The following is a 21,611-nucleotide window of genomic DNA, read 5'->3' on the forward strand; positions in this document are numbered from 1 at the left end:
CCCTGCGCTCTGACCCCAGCTTCCAAGCAAGCTGGGATATGCGAAGAACAACATTTCACTGTGCTGTAATGTATATGTGACAAATAAAGGCTATTCTATTCTGGCTATTCCATTATTATTATTAAATTAACACTCTCAGAATGGATCTTATTTGAGAATTGGACATCATAAGATTTTCTAACAGCTCTGAAGCCACTATGTGTAAACCTATCCATATTTATAAACTGTGACATAAAAGATAGGAAAAAGCAGCGCTGGCATTACTGTAACGACCAAAATAAGGCTAGAAAAAAAGTCAGCAAAAATTGTGAATGGGGAAATGTTGACCAAATAGGAAGCTACAAGGAGCCAACTTCCTCTTATACAATGCTTCAGGGAGCCAAACTGCTGATACTACTGACGGTTTTCACTTTTTATAATAGCTCCACAGGGCATCTCTGTAATTATCAATGTTGTCGTGTCTGTGCAGGAGCAGCAGTACAGCAAATGGATGGCCGCTTGCCGCTTGGCATCTAAGGGAAAGACCCTGGCTGACAGCTCTTTTTCTAGTGAGGTCCAGAATATTCAGTCTTTCCTGGCCATGCAGAGAACTACGCCGGGAAATAAGACAGCCCCAACAGACGAGAGCATCAACACACACAGCCTTGTGTCTCCACGCTACCAGAAGAAGTACAAACCCAAACAGGTAACACCACATGGGCTCTGTTTACACAAAATTACTTTACACACTGTCACTTTCAAAATAGTCCCCTTGCACAGCAATTCAGTGCTCCCAGTGTTCCTGACACGTTTGGAATGTGTTCTGGAAGTGTTCCCATTACGCAGAAAACGTTCCGAAACCACCTAATAACTTCATGAGAAAGAAAGAGAGCGGCGATGGAACAGCTGTTTATAGCTGTGATAAAAAAAAATATTGTTTTTTGCAGACATTTCACAATATTGACTGTAACTATAAATGGATATCAAGTACAGTATGAAGAACTGCTGTTGCGTTTTAGTCCTTCCTTATTAAATATCTTGCTTAAGAAGCAGACTTTTTATCCTCTACCATATTTCTCTCTTTTAGCTGACCCCTCGTATTCTGGAGGCCTACCAGAATGTGGCACAGCTCTCCTTAACAGATGCTATCCAAAGGTTTCTGCAGATCTGGCAAGCTTTGCCTGACTTTGGGCTTTCTTATTTTGTGGTCAGGTAAGTCGATTCAAAAACTGATTTCTTTTTATAAGAAATAAGGAGGAGTTTTAGTGTCAATCCAATAATATAACTATCTCGTCTCCATTTTTGTCTGCAGGTTTAAAGGATCTCGTAAAGATGAGGTGCTTGGTATCGCCAATAACCGCCTGGTTTGCATCGACCTGAATGTCGATGAAGTGGTAAAGACATGGAGGTACAACACGATGAGACAGTGGAACGTCAACTGGGACATTAAACAGGTTTGCTGCGACTGCACCTCTGACAACAACATCCTGAGCTTTGCTTCATCATCAGCGTAGAAATAGGAAATTCTGTCTACATGTCTTCACCCTCGTACACGCTCTCTGTCTTCGAAGGAAATCTCTTTACGCAACTCTTTATTCTGCTTCTGATTCCAGGTCGCCATCGAGTTCAACGGTAACGTGAATGTGGCCTTCAGTTGCGTGACGGCGAATTGTAAGATCGTGCACGAGTACATCGGAGGCTACATATTCATGTCAACCAGGAACCGGGAGCAAAATGACACGCTGGACGAGGAGCTCTTCCACAAACTGACAGGAGGCCACGAAGCTTTTTGAGAAAAAAGATGGTGTACAAATTTCAAGAAAATATCAGGAAAACCGCATTCTACTTTGAAAACAGGTTCGAAGTCATGCTGACGGTCGTGGCCTTAAGCGTACAGAAAACTGATCATAAAACAAATTTTCTGCATTTAAAAAATGTTTTTGTGTTGGGGACCCACTAATCCAGCAACACTATTGATCCTAATGTGGATAAATGAAAGAAAAGGTTACTCTCCATCTTTTCAGGATCATTCTTTTTCACTCTTTGGCACTGTTGTCTTTTATACTTATAAATAAAACCATAAAACAATAAGATGTGGGCCGGGAACAGTGGGTGTTTTTTTTTTTTTTTTTTTATCAGCATTTTCTCCACTTAAAGATCTAGAACAATATCTTAACAAACCAGCCTGACAAATTTGAGAGATCAGAATGAGTCAGAGTTCAGTGAGGGCTGTTATCAGCTTTGAGTGAATATGAAACGTTTGTGGTAAAAATAAAAAATAAAAAAGCTGTTTGCTCAGGAAACCACAATGTACAGCAGCACATCCAGGTGCAAAAATCATAAAATATTGCGCCCCCTTGTGGATGTTAGTGTGTAGATACTCACTGGCTGCTTAAACAAACCACACCAATCCACCTGCCCATTCATGCAATTCTCCATTGAGCCAGACAGACAGCAGCACAATAAATAAAATCATGAACCACAGGATTCTGGACTCCTCCTGGACTCCTACTAGCAGAGGTGGCAAAAGTACACACATCCTTCACTTAAGTAGAAGTACAGATACTCATGTTTTAAAATATTTTGGTAAAAGTTGAAGTATTGAACATCCTTTTTCCACTCAAGTTAAAGTAAAGAAAGATGAGCTCTGACATGTACCTAAGTAAAAAGCAGCCATTACTTCTTCCTGTTTTAGTGTCACGCTGGTAACTGAACCTCACATCATATAAATATTAGGGCTGTCAATCAATTAAAATATTGAATTACGATTATTCGCATGATTGTCATAAGTTAACTCACAATTATTTGCAACTTAATCGCACATTTGTATTTGTACATCCATTAACCTCGCGTAAAAATGTATGCCTTCAAAATGATTTTGCATTTTGGCAGCCTTAATTAATATATTAATACAAAACGAATTTCAAATTCAATCCAGGCTAAACAGCCACCATATAGAACACAAGACGAGAAAAGATGATGATGATCAGGTGATCAGGAATGTCTCTGTCCTCAGTCATGTTTACATCATTGACTCATCCCTTTACTTCTTGTTGCCTTCTGCCCTGCTCATAAACTAGCCTACCTCTGTGGTGTGAGAGAGCCAGGAAATGATACACCAGTGGTAGACTGAAAATAACGAGCCTGTTTTGAAAATGTAAGAAGTAGAAAGTACAGATATTTGGGTACAAATGTAATGGGTGAAAGTAAAAAGTTGTCTGAAAAACAAATAGTGAAGAAAAGTATTGATACCAGAAAAATCTACTTAAGTACAGTAATTATTTGTAATTCATTACTCCCCACCTCTGCTTGATAGTTGCTTTGTCTTAAAACAGCCTTCTTTCACCTTAGAAATATTTCTAAGCTAAGAAATATGTTATCTATATCTGATGCAGAGAAGCTCGTCCATGCGTTTATGACCTCTAGAATAGACTACTGTAATGCATTACTAGGTGGATGTCCTGCATCATTAATAAACAAGCTTCAGTTAGTTCAGAATGCCGCAGCAAGAGTTCTTACTAGGTCAAGAAAATACGATCATATAACCCCAATCTTATCGTCCCTACATTGGCTTCCTATTAAGTTTCGAATAGACTACAAACTACTGCTACTCACTTATAAAGCACTAAATGGTTTGGCTCCCATGTATCTATCCAGTCTCTTAACACGCTACAATCCGTCACGCTCCCTGAGATCTCAAAACTCTGGGCTTCTAGTAGTTCCTAGAATAGCAAAGTTCACTAAAGGCGGTAGAGCATTTTCACATTTAGCTCCTAAACTCTGGAATAGTCTTCCTGACAGTGTTCGGGGTTCAGATACACTCTCCCAGTTTAAGTGCAGATTAAAAACATATCTTTTTAGCAAAGCCTACACATAACACACATCACACACATCACATCACAACCTTGTGCTCCAGAACATCTGATCACATGCACATTATCAACTTGTGCTGTTAATATCATGAACAGCAGCTACGCTAATTCCTCTCCACTGCTTCTCTTTCTCTCCCCATCCCGAGGCATCCTGAGGTTTGGCCAGCTCCAGTCACGTCCCACCTCGTGAAGATTATGGACCTATGGATGATCATGGAGAAGTAGATGCCGAGTGTTTAAAGGCCCTGGCATGGAGAAGCTGATGCTGGATCTATGATGATCACAAATTGTTCTGTATTGTTGAAAGATTTATGACCAAACTTTTGATGTCACCCATATGAGGATGGGTTCCCCTTTGAGTCTGGTTCCTCTCAAGGTTTCTTCCTCATATCATCTAAGGGAGTTTTTCCTTGCCACTGTCGCCACGGCTGCTCATCAGGGACAAACGCACACCATTCACCTTCACTGTTGTTTTCTGTAAAGCTGCTTTGAGACAATGTCTGTTGTGAAAAGAGCTATACAAATAAACTTGACTTGACTTGACTTAACAATGCTTTTGGTTCATGTAGGTCCCCTAACCTTTTCAGAATTTCTTGTATTATGTGGCGCACAGATGCCTGCTGATAGCACCACGACAAATGTAGTGTGTTCATTGGGTTTCTTGCTTTTGTAATGGAATTAGAAAAGCATGAAACACAATGAACACAGTTCAAGTCTCGTTTCACTGCAGCCACAGCTGCACTGAAAACTGTTATGAACTGACCATTGGTTTTCTGTGCATTTGGTTTTCCTTTGGATTTTAAATTAAGGCAATGTGTGTGTTTTTGCACACACAAAAAAAGAAAATGCAACAGAATAAATGTTTCATGAAAAAGCTTGACAACCCTTTTGAAGTGTTTTACTTGGTTTCCTCATGATGTCCTGCTTTTCTTAAAAAGAATGTCTTGTAAAAAGACTGTCTAAGTGTATTTGTGATCAAATCTATTTCTTATTCTCTGTCAGCCATTGTGGAATATATATATATATATATATATATATATATATATATATATATATATATATATATATATATATATATATATATATATATATAAAAAAAATCAGCTATAAAATCCACAAGAATATATTTGAACTTGTGCAGTTTCCAGCAGATGCAGTGTGTGATCTCTGACTAGTACGTACTCTAACCATCCCTAATGTTTTTCTACTGAAAATATTTAAATCACAAAAAAATATCAAATGTATTTTGTATAAAATATCCCAATTATATCCCACATAGTTCCAGTTAGTTAAATCGCTCTTCAATTTATACACAATGTAGAAAAAAATGTTTAATCTTATCCTAAATAGTTTCTTTTCGGCTTCTCCCGTTAGGGGTCGCCACAGCGGATCCTCCGCACGTTTGATTTGGCACATGTTTTACGCTGGATGCCCTTCCTAACGCAACCCTCCCCAATTTATCCGGGCTTGGGACCGGCACTAAGAGTGGCTGGGGATGGTTCCCTGACCGGGAATCGAACCCGGGTCGCAGCGGTGGGAGCGCTGCATCTTAACCACTAGACCACCAGGGGACCTTAATCTTATCCTAAATGTTGAATGAAAATAAAAGACACTATGGTGTATAGTCAATGTTACCACTCAGCTTTCCATCTTGTTCTTAAATTCTCTTCATTTGTTCTGTTGATGAAACATGAAATGCACAGATATTCCAAAACATGTTCTCAGCAAACAGACAGTTTTAACTGGAGACAAAAAGTATTTGTGTAGAAATGAAAAGCGTGAACTCTAAAAATGCCAGTAAGAGAGTGTATTAAACATGCCCAGTATGTGAAAGCATATCATGTATTGAGAAAAAAATGTGGGATAAATCTGAACGAATTGAACAAAGATGTCTTACAAGTGTTTATCTTTACTAAATTGTTATATTCGAATATTTAATAGTGGTTTAAAACTGAAGATTGAATAGACGTCTATTTAAAAGGTACAATAACTAAAAGAAAAACTGCAAAAAAAAAAAAATCAACCTAATTTTATTTCACTTACATGAAACCCCCCCCCATAGATCCTGGGGTTTGAGCCCCATTAAAAACATTTAATAGTTAATAAAATATAGCATGCGTGTTGAATGGTGTCTTGCCTAATGCACAACAAAGTAAAAATTGTGTGTGTATATATATTACAGCTTCTGTCAAAATCTAAAGTTTTATTATTTTTGAGACATGTGCATGTTACTTTTGTTTATATGGAAAGTGAATGAATGGCAGAAAGTTCTCTTGAAAGATGAGTCCAAATTTGGCATTTTTGGTCTAACAGAAAAACTTAGCTAAGACAGAGAACAGGAGAGATGATTTTATCAGACTGCCTCATGCCCACAGTCAAACATGGTGGAAGCCTGGGGTTGTTTTTGGAGCAAAGAAAGGAATACTGATCAAAAATGGCTACCGTTTCATACTTCAGCACCATGCAGTTCCGTCTGGACTGCGGCTAATACGGCACTTCTCCCATACATGAAGACAATGCTCGGCTCTGTAAAGCCTGTAAGTCAGCTGGAGTGTTATCCATCATGGAATGCCCTGCCCAGACAGACCTCGCACCTAAATCCTATTGGACTGCTCTGAGATGAACTGGATTGCAAAGTCAGGAAGAAATTTCCAACTAGAGAAGACCACCTTTGGCAATGAGTGTGTGTAAAGCTGTTATTCATACAAAGGATTTTTCAATAGTAAAGTTTAACATTTGTACAATTATATATTTGTTTGTTCACACCATTAAGTTGTCTAGTTTGCTGCATGTAAACAAAAGGAACACGTATGTGTGTCAAGAAAAATGAAAGTGATTCTAAACTTTTGACAATGAAAACGTGTAAAACAAACAAAAAAACCCCCCCTGAAAATTATACTATCCTTCACAGAAAACTGTAAACACAAAACAACAAAGACGAAATCAATGATGACCGCCAATATGCTCTGCTAAAGATAAAAAACTTTATGAATGATATCCAGAGGTATTTCATGTGTGAGAAAATTAGAGATATATAACTATTACATCGATAAAAAAGTGGTTCCACCTTGTGGCATTTAATGACGACCGTAAAGCGAAATTACATGAAACATAGGGGAGTGTATGTTGCACACACACACTGTGTAAGTGTAAGTAGGAGGGAACAGAACATTTCACCTGATGCCACTACATAAAAACTGTTCGGGAATAAACCCGTTATTAATATAGTTAATATTACTGGGGAAGAAACACTAATAGAAATCTTTCATGTTACAGATCTCTAAACAATGGACTAGATTTTTACAGAAAATAGTCTTTACGGTAAATTAAAAAATACTATGCCACGAGTGTTTCACGGTTTACATTCAGTTCTTTTTTTAACCATAAAAAAAAAAAAAAAAAAAAAAAAAAAAAAGGCTGTACACGCATCCAAATTTACATTTCTGTAACAGTTCGACATGGCTTATTTTTATGAACATCCGCATGCTGTTTTTTTTTTTTTACCATTCCTCCCCCCACACACAGAGAGATGCAATACCAAGTTTAAAAACATCCTTTACAAAAGAAGACAACTGTGTATATTATGTACAAACACCCAAAATCAAACATCAGGTTAGCTTTAGCTTGTGCGTAGAATCCACACAATGTGGATGTGCTGGTAAAAATCAAAAAATGTCTGTGATTTAAGTTACTGAGTCTTTTGATTTGATAACTCGCTTGTGAGATCGTGGGAAGTGAGTTTCTGGTGAATTAATTCATTCATTCACACCGATTGCAGGGATGAATAAAAGGACTGAGAGTGATGGAGATAGGGGCATCAAAATAAGAAGGTGGATGAATCTGAAGTAGATCCACTTTCTTGGTTCAAACACCAATGTGAGTCAGAAAAAGGTACACAATAACACAATCTTATGACTGATGATCACAAAGCACGATCACTAGAATAACAAATTATTTTTTGTCTATTTCTGATTAAGACAAAAGAAGGGACTCAGGGCCTATAAACTGACTTTTGCAATGTAGTCGGGTCAAACGTTGCAGTTCTCCAAGCTCCAGTCCCAGAGTTTGCAGTGTAGCATGTTTCTACCACTTGCCCCGTTTGCTCCAGTCTTTTGGGGTAAAATGCAAGCATTTAGGGTCTATACGGAGGTGTCGTTTTTGCATGGCACGTTCATGACCTTCTACAATGTCCTCCGAGAGTGTGAGAATGTACTGCCCCTGAGAAGAGTTGAAAGAAGAGCCAGTAGATTAATTCCATTTGATTGCATTTCAATTGCACTTCTGGCATTAGTAGATTTAAATCCTTATCAAACAAGGCAGAGGTGAGAGTGTCAAGGAGAAACATAAGGAAAAGGACATGGGAAGGAAAACAGATTCGAAACCAAACCATCCTTTGTAAATCTTTACTTTTCCACTACAAAGTACTATTAAAGTGTCATATTGACGGTCAATATGAGCATATTGTGCACAGAAATCCTGAGATGAGCACAGAACAATCATCATCAAAGGGTGCAAGTAAGATGATCCACTCATACATCGATATATATTTACAGGTAGAGTAAAAACCAGTAGAAAAGTTAGGTCTTATATCTAATGTTGCTGTGCAAATTTGGCAATGAATTCCAGCAAATTGATGCAATTTGAACAAATTCATTAGAATTTTTCAATATAAAACATTGGGCAATTTCAGCAAAAGAACATTTAAACTTAAACAGAATTTCCATTAACTACAAAATGAATAATGAGCGAAACAAAAATATTTATGGCAGTGGAAAAACGAAGGCTAAATAAACCCAAGGTATGAATTACTATAGGTGAGCATTATTGAACATTATTATTAATTACTGTAATATTAAGATTTTTTGATTGCATTATTGATTACCTTGTAGTAATTGATGAGGTTGAGGTACTGTAGAGTTGATATTACATCCTCTTTCTTTACACTGGTAATCTCGCTAATTTCACTATGAATAAATATTTGGAAAAAAAAAAGCATCACGTTTCAAATAATCCAAGAACACTTCAGCAAGTGTTCAATATAATCAATTTTATTAAATTTTTTGGGTGCATAGCAAATAGAGAAAGGATTGGCTTACTTAATGGTGATTTGTGGTCTTTCTCCAGTATCTGATTTGAGTTCCATGAGGATCTCGAGAATAGTCTGAGACCAATAAGAGCGGTAGGATAGCAGGCCCAGATCAGACAGGGGCTTCTCTGGGGTTCCTGTTTTACCTTCAACCTTGGAAAGCTCATAACCTGAAAGACAGACAGAGAGACTGTGTGAGCAAATTCATATTTGTCCTTAACAACTAAAAACCTAATTAAGTATCTAATGGACGCTGCTATTATAAAAGAGGACACTAACGGTAACGGCATTAAATAAGATGTGTTAGATTGCAGATTAATTACTCTGACATTCTACATGGAATTTAATTAAGAGTGTAATGTAAAAGTAATGTAACGAAAAGATGTATAGGACACAAAGGATCATACAAACAAGTAGACCATGAAATCATTTTTCATTTTTATTTTTCATAAAACAATTTGAGCTGTTGAACTTACTGAACTCGATCAGCAGTTTGCCATAGCCTCTCCTCTGATATGGTGGTAAGGTCAGAATACAGGCCACATTATAGTCCTCAGTAGACTCTTTTTCCTTTAATAAAAAAAAAATAATAAAAAAAAAAAAAGAGCAAGATTAAATATGATAAGATGATAACATTTCCAATATAGTTTCAACTAGTTCTCCTCTATCTCACAACAGCTACATTTGAAAAGAACAGCTATCTCTATCCTTTTCCATACATGAGCTCACTGGCACCTACTCATTGAGTAGCGTCACTGTGATTAAATGTGGATAAAAGACGATGCCATTCCTCGCACACAGAGAACAATTTTGAATTTCTGGCTACAACATAATAAGGATTGTGCAGTAAATATAATCAGCGTTCTCTGGCTTACCTTTGAAAAGTAGCCAACTATATGGAAGCCCTTGGAGTCATACTCCGTCATTACATAGAAGAGAAACGGGTCTGTGTCATAGTACAGGGTCTTATGGTCCAGGAAGCATTTTGCCAATAAACACAAGTTCTGTGAATATGTCTACAAAGCAAAAGAGAAGACAAAGTTTATAAATATGTATAAGCAATGAGAATAAAAAATAAACACATCTGACTAAAATACTTTTGCTTTTATGTTGGCTGGTGACAAACAACAACAATGAGGTAAATGTTGCCATCAATACTTTTGCTAATCTTTGATTAGTTTTAGTTTGGATTGAAAGAAAATCCGGAAGTAAATCAGTTAAAATAGAAATATAATTACTTTGTTTTTCCTGCCGTCAATCTCAAAAAAGGAGATGGTCCCTTTGCGGTAGATTTCGTTTCCTGGTGGATGCCGGAGATTGCATTTTGTCTGATCGTAACAAAAACAAAGACGTTTATTTGCGGATGAAGTAAAAATAATCAATATAATATTCCAAGCAAAACCATACACATTTAATTTATAACTACAATAAAATATATACATCCATTACTACTAAGTATATAATAGGAAAATTTTCCTTTAATGCAGTCAAATCGGGGCATAGAGGTACTTTTAAAATACACAGAAAAAAGAGGAGTGGACACAGCAGAATATATTCAAGACCTTTTACCTTTAAAATAAATGTAGCTTTTGCACTGTTGCTAGATGTTTGGTAGTACAGAAGATTTCTTTCATTTTAGTTTACTCAAGTTGTGAATTTTGTTTGATATCATGAAATATTAGTACCAGTTATATTGCAGGTAGAGCACACTACACTGATTACTTCTCTATAAAGTATTGACTCCAGCCATTTTGAATTACTGTTAATAGTCTCATATCCACTCAGATGGAAAGCATTTTATATTATTGATAAAATTTTAGATTTTTTTACAACAATATTATTATTATCTATATAACCAGTTAGCACAAGAGAAATCAATACAAAACCCCAAGTCAGTGAAGCTTTTGTTGTACAAACATACCAAATGCCTCTGTAGACACTTTAGGCTCTTGAGGTACTTGAGGCAGAACTCGCAGAGGTAGAGGATGGGCAGCGTGGTCAGTTCCTGCGGGTACGGGGAAAAGTACCAGGGCTTGAGTCGATGTCGGCCCAACTCAATGCAGTCGATGTTCTTCATGCGCGTGATGATGTCGTCATGGCTGCGGTCGGATACCAGACTACCGGTCATACGTGGTGCAGTGGGGATGCCGTCCGAGCTGTCCTGCGAATCCTGTTGCGCAGAGGGAAATTTGAGAAGGGGGGGGGGGGGGAGTGATCACATCAAAAAATGCCACTTAATCCACACTTTCAAAAATGCTGACACAAATTAAACATCTCCAAACTCAAGTTAACTGAGGCCCTAATTCCTGTCCTGCTTGCGAAAATCCATGATACAATTTGAGCTGAATAATTTATGATTCCCTTAAAATTAAGCTTTAAAAATACTTCTCATAATAATTTGTTCATTGTTCTTGATCGTTGCACACTAACCCTTAATTCATTCTAAAAATCACAAGTTCATGGATCATGACACTTAAACAAGATGAGCAACTGATGATAGCAGATCGATAACATTATAACAGAGCACTGCTCACTACCTCCTTATCATTACACAGCAAAACAGACAATGATAAATAAACGAAACGGACCTCTCCTGGCGGCAGAAAGCCACTGGCGGGGCGAGGGCTGTTATACTGGAATACCTTTACCATCTATCAGAAAAACACAAGGGGTTGCAAAAAAAAAAAGGGGGTCTTTGGGACACTTGTATATGACACAGGAGGAAGAAGGGTCACAGCATAACAGATTGAACTTTTAAGAAATACCTCCGGCATTTTTGTTTTGGTGATTTGTCAAAATGTGCAGTCTGGGTAAAAAGGGATGTTTTCACACACTTCCTTGTCTACTGTAACTCAAAACTCAATTATAGAGTAGTTGTATGAATATAATGTACTGATATAGAACAATCTTAAAGTAATCTGAAACAAGTATAATCTGCACTCTTACAATTGGAAATGAACCCATTAAAAAGGGTTTATTTACAAGTATTTCTGCATAATTCTAAATAATAATTCATGCATGTTGTTAGTCCTTCGCAGGTTTTACAGAGCATGATTATGAGTTGCTTTAACACTGTGTTGAAGCCTCTCCTGAATTCCATTAATTTTCCTGATGAATTCTGGAGTTATCTGGAGTTAAGGCAGTGTTGCCGAATGCATTACAATGATATGATAATGTAATATGTAAATTGTTTTTTAACTAACTACATAAATTAGAAAAAAACATAAGACTGGCCTATAAATAAAATATGTTCTGGATAAAATAAACATGGTCATGCAGAGGTTTAGATGGATGTATTTAATAGTGATATAAGGAATATAAGGAATAGGTAATAAGAATGAAAAAAATTGATACTTTTTCTTACTTCTGTGCTCACCTCGTCCGTTCCACAGATCTTCCTCTTTCTGCCAGGCTGAGACGAAAGGATACGGCGCGCAGTGCCGTTCTGCTACATAAGAGAGAGCACACACACACAGTAAAAAACACAAACTAATATTTAAAACTGTATATAAAAATAGGGACAAATTGTACTAATTTTAACACACAACACAGAAAAAACAGGGTGAGTGGATGCTGGTGTAGAGTAGAGAAAGACAGAGGAAGCAGAGGGTTACCGTGGTGAGGGAGGTATGTTGCTCGTGCTCATCTCTGGTTTTGGTAGTGAATGTTTCCCGGACTGTAGGATACACAGACGCTGGTGGGGCCTCTGCTGAACTCGGGAGTGAAGGCACTGATATTGGGGGAGGAACTTGTGATGCTAAGGACACAGACTCTGTTTTCCTCTTCTGTAAGCCAAGCAGAAATAAGATCAAAACTACTTTTGTCCCAAAGAATAACATTTTCACTGTGTGAAACATTTCTATATTGTAGTGCACTTCATTTGGATTAAACGTCATGACTGCACAAAATACCCCAAAATGATAAAGTGGGTTGATAAACATATATATGATTAGCAAAATTATTGGCAAATCAGGTAAATGTATGACAATATGGGATATGAAACAAAATCCTATAGGGAATAAAACCCCGTATTTGCAGCTAAAGGTGGTTCTACTAGGTATTAAAATGAAGGGCTTACACCTTTTTACGTTCATTTACCCACACACACAAAATAATTTTTGAATGTTGTGTACATTTCAATTAAATTCTACTTTTTAATTACAGATTATGCTTTGAAAAATGTGAAACTTTTCTTGTGCACTATAGCTAATACTAGCATTAATATAACAAGACAGAGAAAACAAATCCACTTCCACAATGCAATATCGCTCACAAGCCCCCTAAAATGTATTCATAGCCATAACCCCAACCAGGAATCAAACTCTTAACCTTCAGAGAAACCAGTAGCACCACCATTAATGAAACTACATGACACACTTTTACAAACACTTCATCACTTCCCACCCACTTAATGTGTCAAGAGACAAGAATATATTTTTGATTAGGGATTTTTGTAGCGCCATGTTATATCAAGCCCATTGCTTTTTATCTCGCATGAACTGAAAGGGTGTTATAGTGTAGAATGGGCAGGGTTTGGCTGTACCGGTGTGGGAAGGGTTTTGCCTCTGGACGATGCTGAAGCAGATTGAACGTTGAGATCTAGACTCTTCCTCTGAATTCGAACAGAAAGGAAGAGAGCACAGTTAAAAAGGACAATCAAGTTTATTTTTCTTTGACAATCTGATGGCGCCTCAACAGAGAGCAAGGCAGTAAAACATTGGCAACTGGCAAACGTAACAATTTCATTTGAATGATTTTGACTACTTCTTTTTAAGATCAGAAACTAGAACACTCAAAGCCCCAACTTAGTGGTGCTCAAGAAAAAAAAGGGTATGAGTTTAACAATGAATGATGACAGTGGATTTGTAATCTAATATGGCCTCCCTTACCACTTCTCGTTCTGGAGAGCTGGGTCGAGAGCCAGGCAGGCCATTCTTCGTGGGTGTCTTCGCCTCCTTCTTAGGGAACTGGAGCTTTTTCATGTCCAGCCGTTCTGGAGTGACCCACTCATCCAACCGCTTGTTGACTTAAAAAATTAAAATGTTCAGCTGTCAGCTTAGATGTCACTGATGGGGGCACATAGTCCCTTAAAATCTAATTCCATACATTACAAATAAAATCTTCTACCAGATTTGAATAAGCGTGTTTCTATATGTAAGAAAATGGTATTTACGTTCTTTCAAAATACTTCTAGTCTAGTGATAGATATTTAAAGATGTTATAGCCAGGGGTTTTTTTTTGTTTCTTCTCATGTACTTACAGTCGATGTAGTGAACATAGTAGAGCTTTTTCCCAGGGACCTCTTTGACACTGAGAATTTCCGCCAATGCTGGAAAGAAATAGGATCAGAACATAAAAACAGCATTATAACAAGAAAATAAATAACAAAAACACCCTTATTTCTCTTTTCTTGGAAGGTTCTGAGTTACTGAGTCGAAGGTCATGGGTTCAAGCTTTAGCACCAACAATCTGCCACTGTTGGGCCTTTAAGCATGACTGGCCCAACACTCTGACCCCAGCTTCCTAACAAGCTGGCATATCCATAATGTGCATATTACAGCACATGTACAGGACATGTTCTTTTTTAAGCCTGTTTTACTTGTTTATTTTCTGCCTTTACATTTTTATATAAATGACGATCCTGAATGAACCAGTTTTCGGGTAGTTTGTAGCAAGAGCTGTTGTTAATGCCTGTTGTACTGCTAATATGAATCAGTGTGTGCTCTTAGCAAAAAGCGAAAAAGGAGATAGTAAAAAAGCGCAACATGGCAACTAAAAGATTCATCAGGGCTTCACGAGTGCTGCTATTTAAAAATATTTGGATTTTTTTAAATGCATATTATCGTTGGGTTTTTTTTTCCATTCAAAAGTCATGCTTACGGTCAATCAAGGAAGCTGGGAATTGAACTCACAACCTTCTGATTAGGTTTTAGATAACGTTCATGGTGCCTCTCACTAAGCTGTAATATAATATATTGTATTACATAATGCATAATATTATAATATAAAATATAATTGTATTATAATTATTAGTATTTTAGAGTATAGATTATTCTATAGTATAGCATAATTGTTATATTACAAAATAATAATTATAGTATAATGCAGTATTATAATATTATATTATAAAACAATTTGTTTTTCTAGATTTCTAATCTGATGACGAAAATAAGACTTTATCGTAGTTTTACATTATTTTTGACAAAAAAGAACGTTCTGTAGATTTCGCACTGTTTCAAGTCTATAGGTAATGTTTGTCATTAACCTGACCATAAACTATAACTAGCATATATTTATAAAAGAAATAATTTAGTAGCGTTTATTTAATTTTATTCGGGATGACTATTCACCCCTCATCACGTCTAAAAACGTCACCTCTAAGCAATACCGGTCTTTTGTTTACATTCCGTGTCCGCTTCCCTGTGCGCCGCCATGACAGCTGCTTTATTATGCAGCTAGTGCGTTAGCATGCATGCTAGCAGCCCAGTACTTACGCCATTCGTCTTCGTTTTCTTGATTTTTTCTGAGCACGGGAAGACGACAGCCCTCTACAAGTTCCGGCTATCAAGAAAGAACACGGTTAAATGTTAACCAGCCTCGTCACATTTAGGTATTGAGCAACTAAAAATCACAAATTCGGCGACATAAAAACACGAATTTAACGAACACTCACCACCGAGTCCGCCATTTTGGTTATCAGCGTAAACCTGCGCGCGCAAAGAATTATGGGATGCCAGACTCAAAGCCAAGCAGCGGTTGGAGCTGATTTCTGGAGAAGTGAATCGATTTTTTTTTTGGAGCACGAAGCTGTCAAAACAAAACCAGTTAAGATATTTATAAAAGCTAAAAAAAAATAGCTAATAACGTAGAATTACCGGACTCTTTAAATCAGACATTTAGGCGAAAACTTTTCAGAACGTTTACCTGAAGTACAGTATCCAGACGTGTATTATTGTCTGTTTGAGACCGAGTGCGTTCACACGACAGAAGCGGTAAAGACTTCTCGTAGTCTGGATGCCTACAATAACTTCCTTAGCGGAAAAGTCGGAAACATTTGATCATACAATGTGGATGATATTTATCTTGTTCTTGGTGAGGATTGATCATCCGTTGGATTCGTTGCTAAGGTAACCAGAGAGGTTATTAGCGTGCACTTGCATGGCCTAGTAAGTCTGTATGTCTATGATGATGATAATAATAATAAATAAAAAAAACACATTGCTAACTAAATTGTATTAAATTGTAAGCAGTGAAATTTTTCGGACAACTTTTTACTTTCACATCAATCTGCTACTGCTGTAATATTTCCTGGAGATCCCTCACCACAGATGTAGACTAGTTTACTAAGCTAACAGAGCAGGGCAGAAGGTAACAAGAAGTATGATGACGTGTAGAACAGACTTTCCTGATCATCTGATCATCATCATCTTTTCTCTGCTTGTGTTCTATAAAGTGGTTGTTCAGCCTGGATACATTCATTAGATAACAAAATGTAAAATAATTTTGTATAACTACATTAATATGATGAATACAGGTAGTAGTAATGACTACTTTTTACATAAGTACATGTCAGATATACTGCACTTTCTTACTATACTTAGTTATTTTTTTTCCCTAAGGTGAAAAAGTGTAGTCAGTACATCCACTTTTACCAGAGTCTTTTAAAACATAAGTATCTTTACTTTGCATTTGTAAATATATCCGAAATAGGGTGCATAATAATTATATTAAACCTTATTAAATATAAAAATTATGGATTAAACTATTTAGTTTTAGTTTCAATTTTCTATTATATAAAAAAATAAACCTCCCCTCTTCTGGAAACACTTTCAACCTTTTTTTTTGAGCATTCAGAATTTGCCCATTAAGCCATGAAAACTTTAGGGTATTTGGGAACTGATTTTGGTTGAGGGGGTACCAGTAATGTAACAGTTAACCCAGCCTTTTTTATTCTTGTCCATGCTAATGGTCCATGCTAAAATATCAGCCGGTGAATATAAATGGTAAAAAGAGAGGTAAACGTTCTTAAATGTACAAATGCTTAACTGGCAATGCAAATATGTGCAATATATGATTAGATAACAAAGTAAGGTAATAGCTTTTTGTGCAGTATATGCAAATAAAAGTGCAGTAGGTGCAATGGTTTGTCCCTTTTGCCTTTTTATACTATACTGATATAAGCATTTGTGAGAGAATCGGATATTTAAAATAATAATTATTATTATTGTTGTTGGTTTTGTAGTTATTGTTATTATTATTTATATTATTTGCCTTTAAAACTATGAACATGGTAAAATAATCAGACCTAGTTAATTTTTTTTTACTGCTTAAAAACTAAGAATTTGTGGGGTTTTTTATTTATGTATCTATGTATATATATATATATATATATATATATATATATATATATATATATATATATATATATATATATAATATATATATATATATATATTTTTTTTTATATATATATATATATATATATAAAACATTTTTTTATTATTTTTTTAACTGCTGATAGACCTTTTCCTCAGCAAGGTGGTAGTTTAGTAATTAAGAGATTGGACTTTGGATCAGAAGGTCACGGGTTTAAATCCCAGTACCACCAAGCTGCCACTGCTGTGGCCTGGGGGTAAGCAGAGCTCACAGCTTCTGCACTTCATTGTGTCAGCCGATTTACAGCTGAACTCTGCCATGTTGTGAATAAATAAGACCAGAATCATACAAAAATGCCATTTATATCAGAGATCAGAGAGAAAAAAGATTTATTTAAAAAGATTATAATTTCACATTTTCTTACATTTATTTTTTTATTGATAGTGTGATTACTGTTAGTCTTTTTAAACCCAGAATTTGAGCTGTTTTAACTCTGTTAATATAAACAACTTTGAAGTCTAAACTTGACCTGCTAAAATCTTAATTTTAATCTTTTATTGTTTACACTATAGAATTATCCAGGCAATATAATTCACTTTTGTGACATATACTGTAACTCTACAGTGATGGCTTATGACACCTTTAATGAAGTGCAAAACACACAAAGCAGCTTCTAGTTGAATATATATATTTTTTTATTGTTCACAGAAGTATAATTCATTTGTTAAAAAAAAAAAACATTTCAACCTGAATAAGTTCAAGAAAATGCAAAGATTTACATCACAATAAAAAAAACCAAGAAATCTTGCAACAAATTGTTACCTGAAATAAATACGTTTAATAAATAAACCAATAAATAAATGATATATAAATAAATAAATACAACTTTATCCAAAAAACACATTGATGTACACAAATGACTATAAACTACAACTTTTTTTTTTTATGTGTTGAAGTCAAGTCGCCTCCTGTAATAATGAAAATAATGAGTTTATTTTATGGGATAAAGCACAGCCTGAGATCTTAGACGTTGCTTGGGAGTAAAATCATTTGTCTGCTTTCTGTTGGATGATGTTTGTTGATGTGCCTCGTCAACCCTGGAGAAGAGAAAAAGTTTTCGCAGCAAAAACGGCACGGAAACACGTCGGGCATTGTAGTGATGCGCGCTGCGCTCCGGGAAATTTCCACTGACTCTTCTTTGGCCAGGATGAGAGACTCGGGCAGGCTTGGGGGGCTGAGATCCTGCCGTAAACCTGCAGCTTTGCGCTCATGAAGGGCGAGGTGCTTCCTCAGGTACGCCTGCCGCCGGAACTTTTTGGCGCACAGAGTGCAACCGAACAGTGCTTCATCCTCTGACCCCGAGTCTGAATGATCGGACTGAGTGGTGACGCTCATCACATTCGCTTGGTTTTCTTCTCCTTTGGGTTTATGCCAGCGCCGATGAGACGCCAGGTTGGCCGGACAGCTGAACGTTTTGTCGCACTCTGCGCAGCGGTACTCGACGCGCACAATCCGCGAGCACTTGTGGTGCGCCAAAGAGAGCGGGTCCGAGTATCTCTCTTTACACAGCTGGCAGATAAACTCACCCAGCTGGCTGCTCGCTGCCCCCTGCTTCGAGTCATCCATAGGATCCTCCTTAATGCGTAGACCCAGGACTGGAGAGGTGGTAACTTTGTCTAGAAGAACCGCTTTTCTCTCTTGAGGAGGTTTGCGCTTTTTGCTTCTTTTGGAGCTTGATGGTGGTGCCGCTCGTTTTGCAAAATTGGGTCCAGAGTCAACTTTAGTGCTCGTTTCAGGGAGAGACGGCGATACCGGAGATCCGTTGAGCGCAAAACCGCCGAGAATGGGTTCGAGGAAAAGCTCGGAGCGGTTTAATAAAGCAGCAGAACCCTGGTCATCTTGGTGTGTTGATGGATATTGGTTTGTGTAACCCTCGTCGTCTGGACGAGTCGGACTGAGCGATGGAGCGCAGAAGGACTCAGGCAGGCCTCCCAAACACACCCGATTCGGAGTCCTGTGAACAATAACTGAAGGAAGAGCTGTAGCGCAGAAAGATTGAAGCCCTTGTCTCAGGAGAACATGAGGACTCATCGACTCATCCCCGTCCCGCACTCTGTAGGACACTGCTCCGGCCTTTTTGGAGCGCTTTATCAGGAACCCCTTTGGCATGGTGGTGGATGGTGTCCAGTTAAAGTTGCTCTGTGTCGATTTAAAGTCTCGTGTTTGTAGAAAGAGAAGGTCGCATTCCCCGAAGTGTAAACGCCTCGAGTTTTTTTCTTTTCTGAATTGATGCTCGCTGTCTCGGGCCCCCTTTTAAAGCCACCGGGCGCGTATTGTGCGTCAGTTAGGACGCAGATGGCTGCAATCCAGACGTCAATAGCGGGACCTGGCAACATGATCCACCCTGGGGTCTCAGAGAAGAGGAGCGGCAGATGTCAGCTTCCACCCCCTCCCTCCCTCCCTCCCTCCCTCCCTCCCTCCCTCCTCTTTCTTCCCCTCCTTCTCGGAGCCATACACTTTAACACCCCCCACCCCCCGACACACACGCATTCACATACACGCGGTCACCACCCCACCCACGACCACTTGCCCCGTCCTTGACGGTCCCTCACCATTATGTAGATCAGGTACTGCCACACTCCAAGATTATACAACTTTTTTATTCAACGCTCCCCTCTGGGAATCTATTCAACCTCCACGTGCCGAGTCCCTGCGTCTATTTATCTTAACAGAGGAATGTGTGTGTGTGTGTGTGTGTGTGTGTGTGTGTGTGTGTGTGTGTGTGTGTGTGTGTGTGTGCGTGCGTGCGTGCGTGCGTGCGTGCGTGCGATTTAACAATTTAAAAAATAAATTTTATTATTAAATGTTAACACTGAACCACAATACAAATACAATACAATCACCAAATACGTAGCTTTAATTAATATATTGAATGCGATGTTGTGCATATATTTATACAATTGTACATAAATTTCGATTTGGATGGAAAACTGACCAAATAAAATATTGATTTAACCAAAGATATATATAAAAAATAAACAGGAGCAGAGAATCCTAAGTATTATACCCATAATTACAATATATAAGCACAACTTATGTTTGATAATTGTATGCATACATTAAATGCAAATTGAAATATATAATATACATTTTTCAGTCACTTATAGAAAAGTTTTACTTGTAGAAGTATTTTAGAATAGAAATAACAAAAAAAAAATTTTAAACAAATGATAGAAAAATGATCGGGGGGGGGGGGGGGAATATATCTGATTATCATGTATGTAAAATTTACAATAAAAAAATTCTGTGAGAATCATAAAATCATGACCGAGAGAAAACGTTAAGAGAGAATTCCCCCTCAGCCAACAAATCCAGACCTCTCCATCTAATCTCACACCCCCTAAGCCAACCGTCTGATCCGGACAATGGCAAAGGGTCTGTCATCTTATTGTCGCAGAAATGAACCATTTTCCTCACACGTCCACAATCTGGCGTAAAATAAAAAAGGCGGTCACGCGCTCGCGGCTCCACCCATCGTATAGCGAGCCTTCGATCAGCGCGCGCATTGCGACGCTTCTCAAGTGCACCGACAGAAAGAACGGCGGGGCGGCAGAAAAGCAGGAGGGTTACAACTGCATCGATTTGTAGACCTAAATTAATGAGCATAAATCTAACAAAATGTGACTGACCCTCATAAATTCTACTTTTTAATCATTAATGTTGTTTGTTTGATTATAATAATCGGACTATCTAATCTAATCAGTATATAGTGTTTCTTATCTGATCTAAACCATATATGTAAAAACTAATGTCTTACTACAAAACAGTGTGTGTGTGTGTGTGTGTGTGTGTGTGTGTGTGTGTGTGTGTGTGTGTGTGTACTTATAATCATACTTATAATCTTTATAATAGCATTTTGTTCGTTTTGTTTAATTATAAAAAAAATAAAAATAAACAACTGGTGAAAGACTGACAGACAGACAGACAGACAGACAGACAGACAGACAGACAGACAGACAGACAGACAGACAGACAGATAGATAGATAGATAGATAGATAGATAGATAGATAGATAGATAGATAGATAGATAGATAGATAACTACAACAATGATGATGATGCAACAAAAGTAAATATAAATAAAATTGTAATAATACAATTAATAAAACTATACAATTGTTTGCGCGCGCACACACACACACACACACACATATGTACGTATGTATGTGTATATATATATATATATATATATATATATATATATATATATATATATATATATATATACGTACGTACATA

The 21,611-nt window shown here is 37.3% G+C and overlaps 3 protein-coding genes across 7 annotated transcripts in view; 1 reads left to right on the plus strand and 2 right to left on the minus strand.

The window, feature by feature from the left end:
* The window catches only part of fermt3a (FERM domain containing kindlin 3a), a 14,710-nt gene extending 12,640 nt beyond the window's left edge, over positions 1 to 2,070 (plus strand). Inside the window, exons 12-15 of the mRNA XM_083531603.1 lie at positions 470 to 685; positions 1,067 to 1,191; positions 1,292 to 1,433; positions 1,593 to 2,070. Of these exons, the coding sequence (XP_083387729.1) occupies positions 470 to 685; positions 1,067 to 1,191; positions 1,292 to 1,433; positions 1,593 to 1,772 (663 nt within the window). The 3' untranslated portion in view covers positions 1,773 to 2,070. The remainder of the gene's footprint in view (positions 1 to 469; positions 686 to 1,066; positions 1,192 to 1,291; positions 1,434 to 1,592) is intronic.
* A 4,751-nt stretch (positions 2,071 to 6,821) lies between these two features.
* On the minus strand, positions 6,822 to 16,061 carry kat5b (K(lysine) acetyltransferase 5b). Of its 5 annotated transcripts, none has more exons than XM_083531619.1 (16): positions 15,862 to 16,061; positions 15,611 to 15,744; positions 15,432 to 15,498; positions 14,198 to 14,266; positions 13,827 to 13,963; positions 13,481 to 13,549; positions 12,552 to 12,722; positions 12,314 to 12,385; positions 11,526 to 11,588; positions 10,859 to 11,107; positions 10,176 to 10,265; positions 9,813 to 9,953; positions 9,414 to 9,507; positions 8,948 to 9,107; positions 8,734 to 8,815; positions 6,822 to 8,069 (listed from the first exon to the last, which is right to left on the minus strand). In XM_083531619.1, the coding sequence occupies exons 2-16, from the start codon at positions 15,623 to 15,625 to the stop codon at positions 7,935 to 7,937; spliced, it is 1,614 nt and encodes a 537-aa protein (XP_083387745.1). In that variant the 5' UTR covers positions 15,626 to 15,744; positions 15,862 to 16,061; the 3' UTR covers positions 6,822 to 7,934. The 5 variants fall into 5 exon arrangements, with proteins under 5 accessions (XP_083387745.1, XP_083387743.1, XP_083387746.1 ...); XM_083531617.1 differs by having other exon boundaries at positions 12,302 to 12,385; XM_083531620.1 differs by lacking the exon at positions 15,862 to 16,061 and having other exon boundaries at positions 12,314 to 12,382; positions 15,611 to 15,760.
* Positions 16,062 to 17,987: 1,926 nt separating this feature from the next.
* LOC310720992 (insulinoma-associated protein 1b-like) lies at positions 17,988 to 20,116 on the minus strand. The gene has a single exon (XM_083532164.1). The coding sequence runs from the start codon at positions 19,480 to 19,482 to the stop codon at positions 18,337 to 18,339; it is 1,146 nt and encodes a 381-aa protein (XP_083388290.1). The 5' UTR covers positions 19,483 to 20,116; the 3' UTR covers positions 17,988 to 18,336.
* Positions 20,117 to 21,611: the final 1,495 nt, after the last annotated feature.

This window comes from Silurus aristotelis (assembly GCF_946808225.1).
Source record: "Silurus aristotelis genome assembly, chromosome: 26".
NCBI lineage: Eukaryota > Metazoa > Chordata > Actinopteri > Siluriformes > Siluridae > Silurus > Silurus aristotelis.

Excerpts from the sequence above, each read along its gene's own strand:
- kat5b (XM_083531617.1), bottom strand. Across the intron at positions 14,267-15,431 it reads AGAAAACGAAGACGAATGGC|CATTGGCGGAAATTCTCAGT; the intron begins GTAAGTACTGGG and ends ATTTCTTTCCAG. Across the intron at positions 9,508-9,812 it reads TAGTTGGCTACTTTTCAAAG|GAAAAAGAGTCTACTGAGGA; the intron begins GTAAGCCAGAGA and ends TTTTTATTAAAG.
- LOC310720992 (XM_083532164.1), bottom strand. The coding sequence starts at position 19,482 with ATGCCAAAGGGGTTCCTGATAAAGCGCTCCAAAAAGGCCGGAGCAGTG.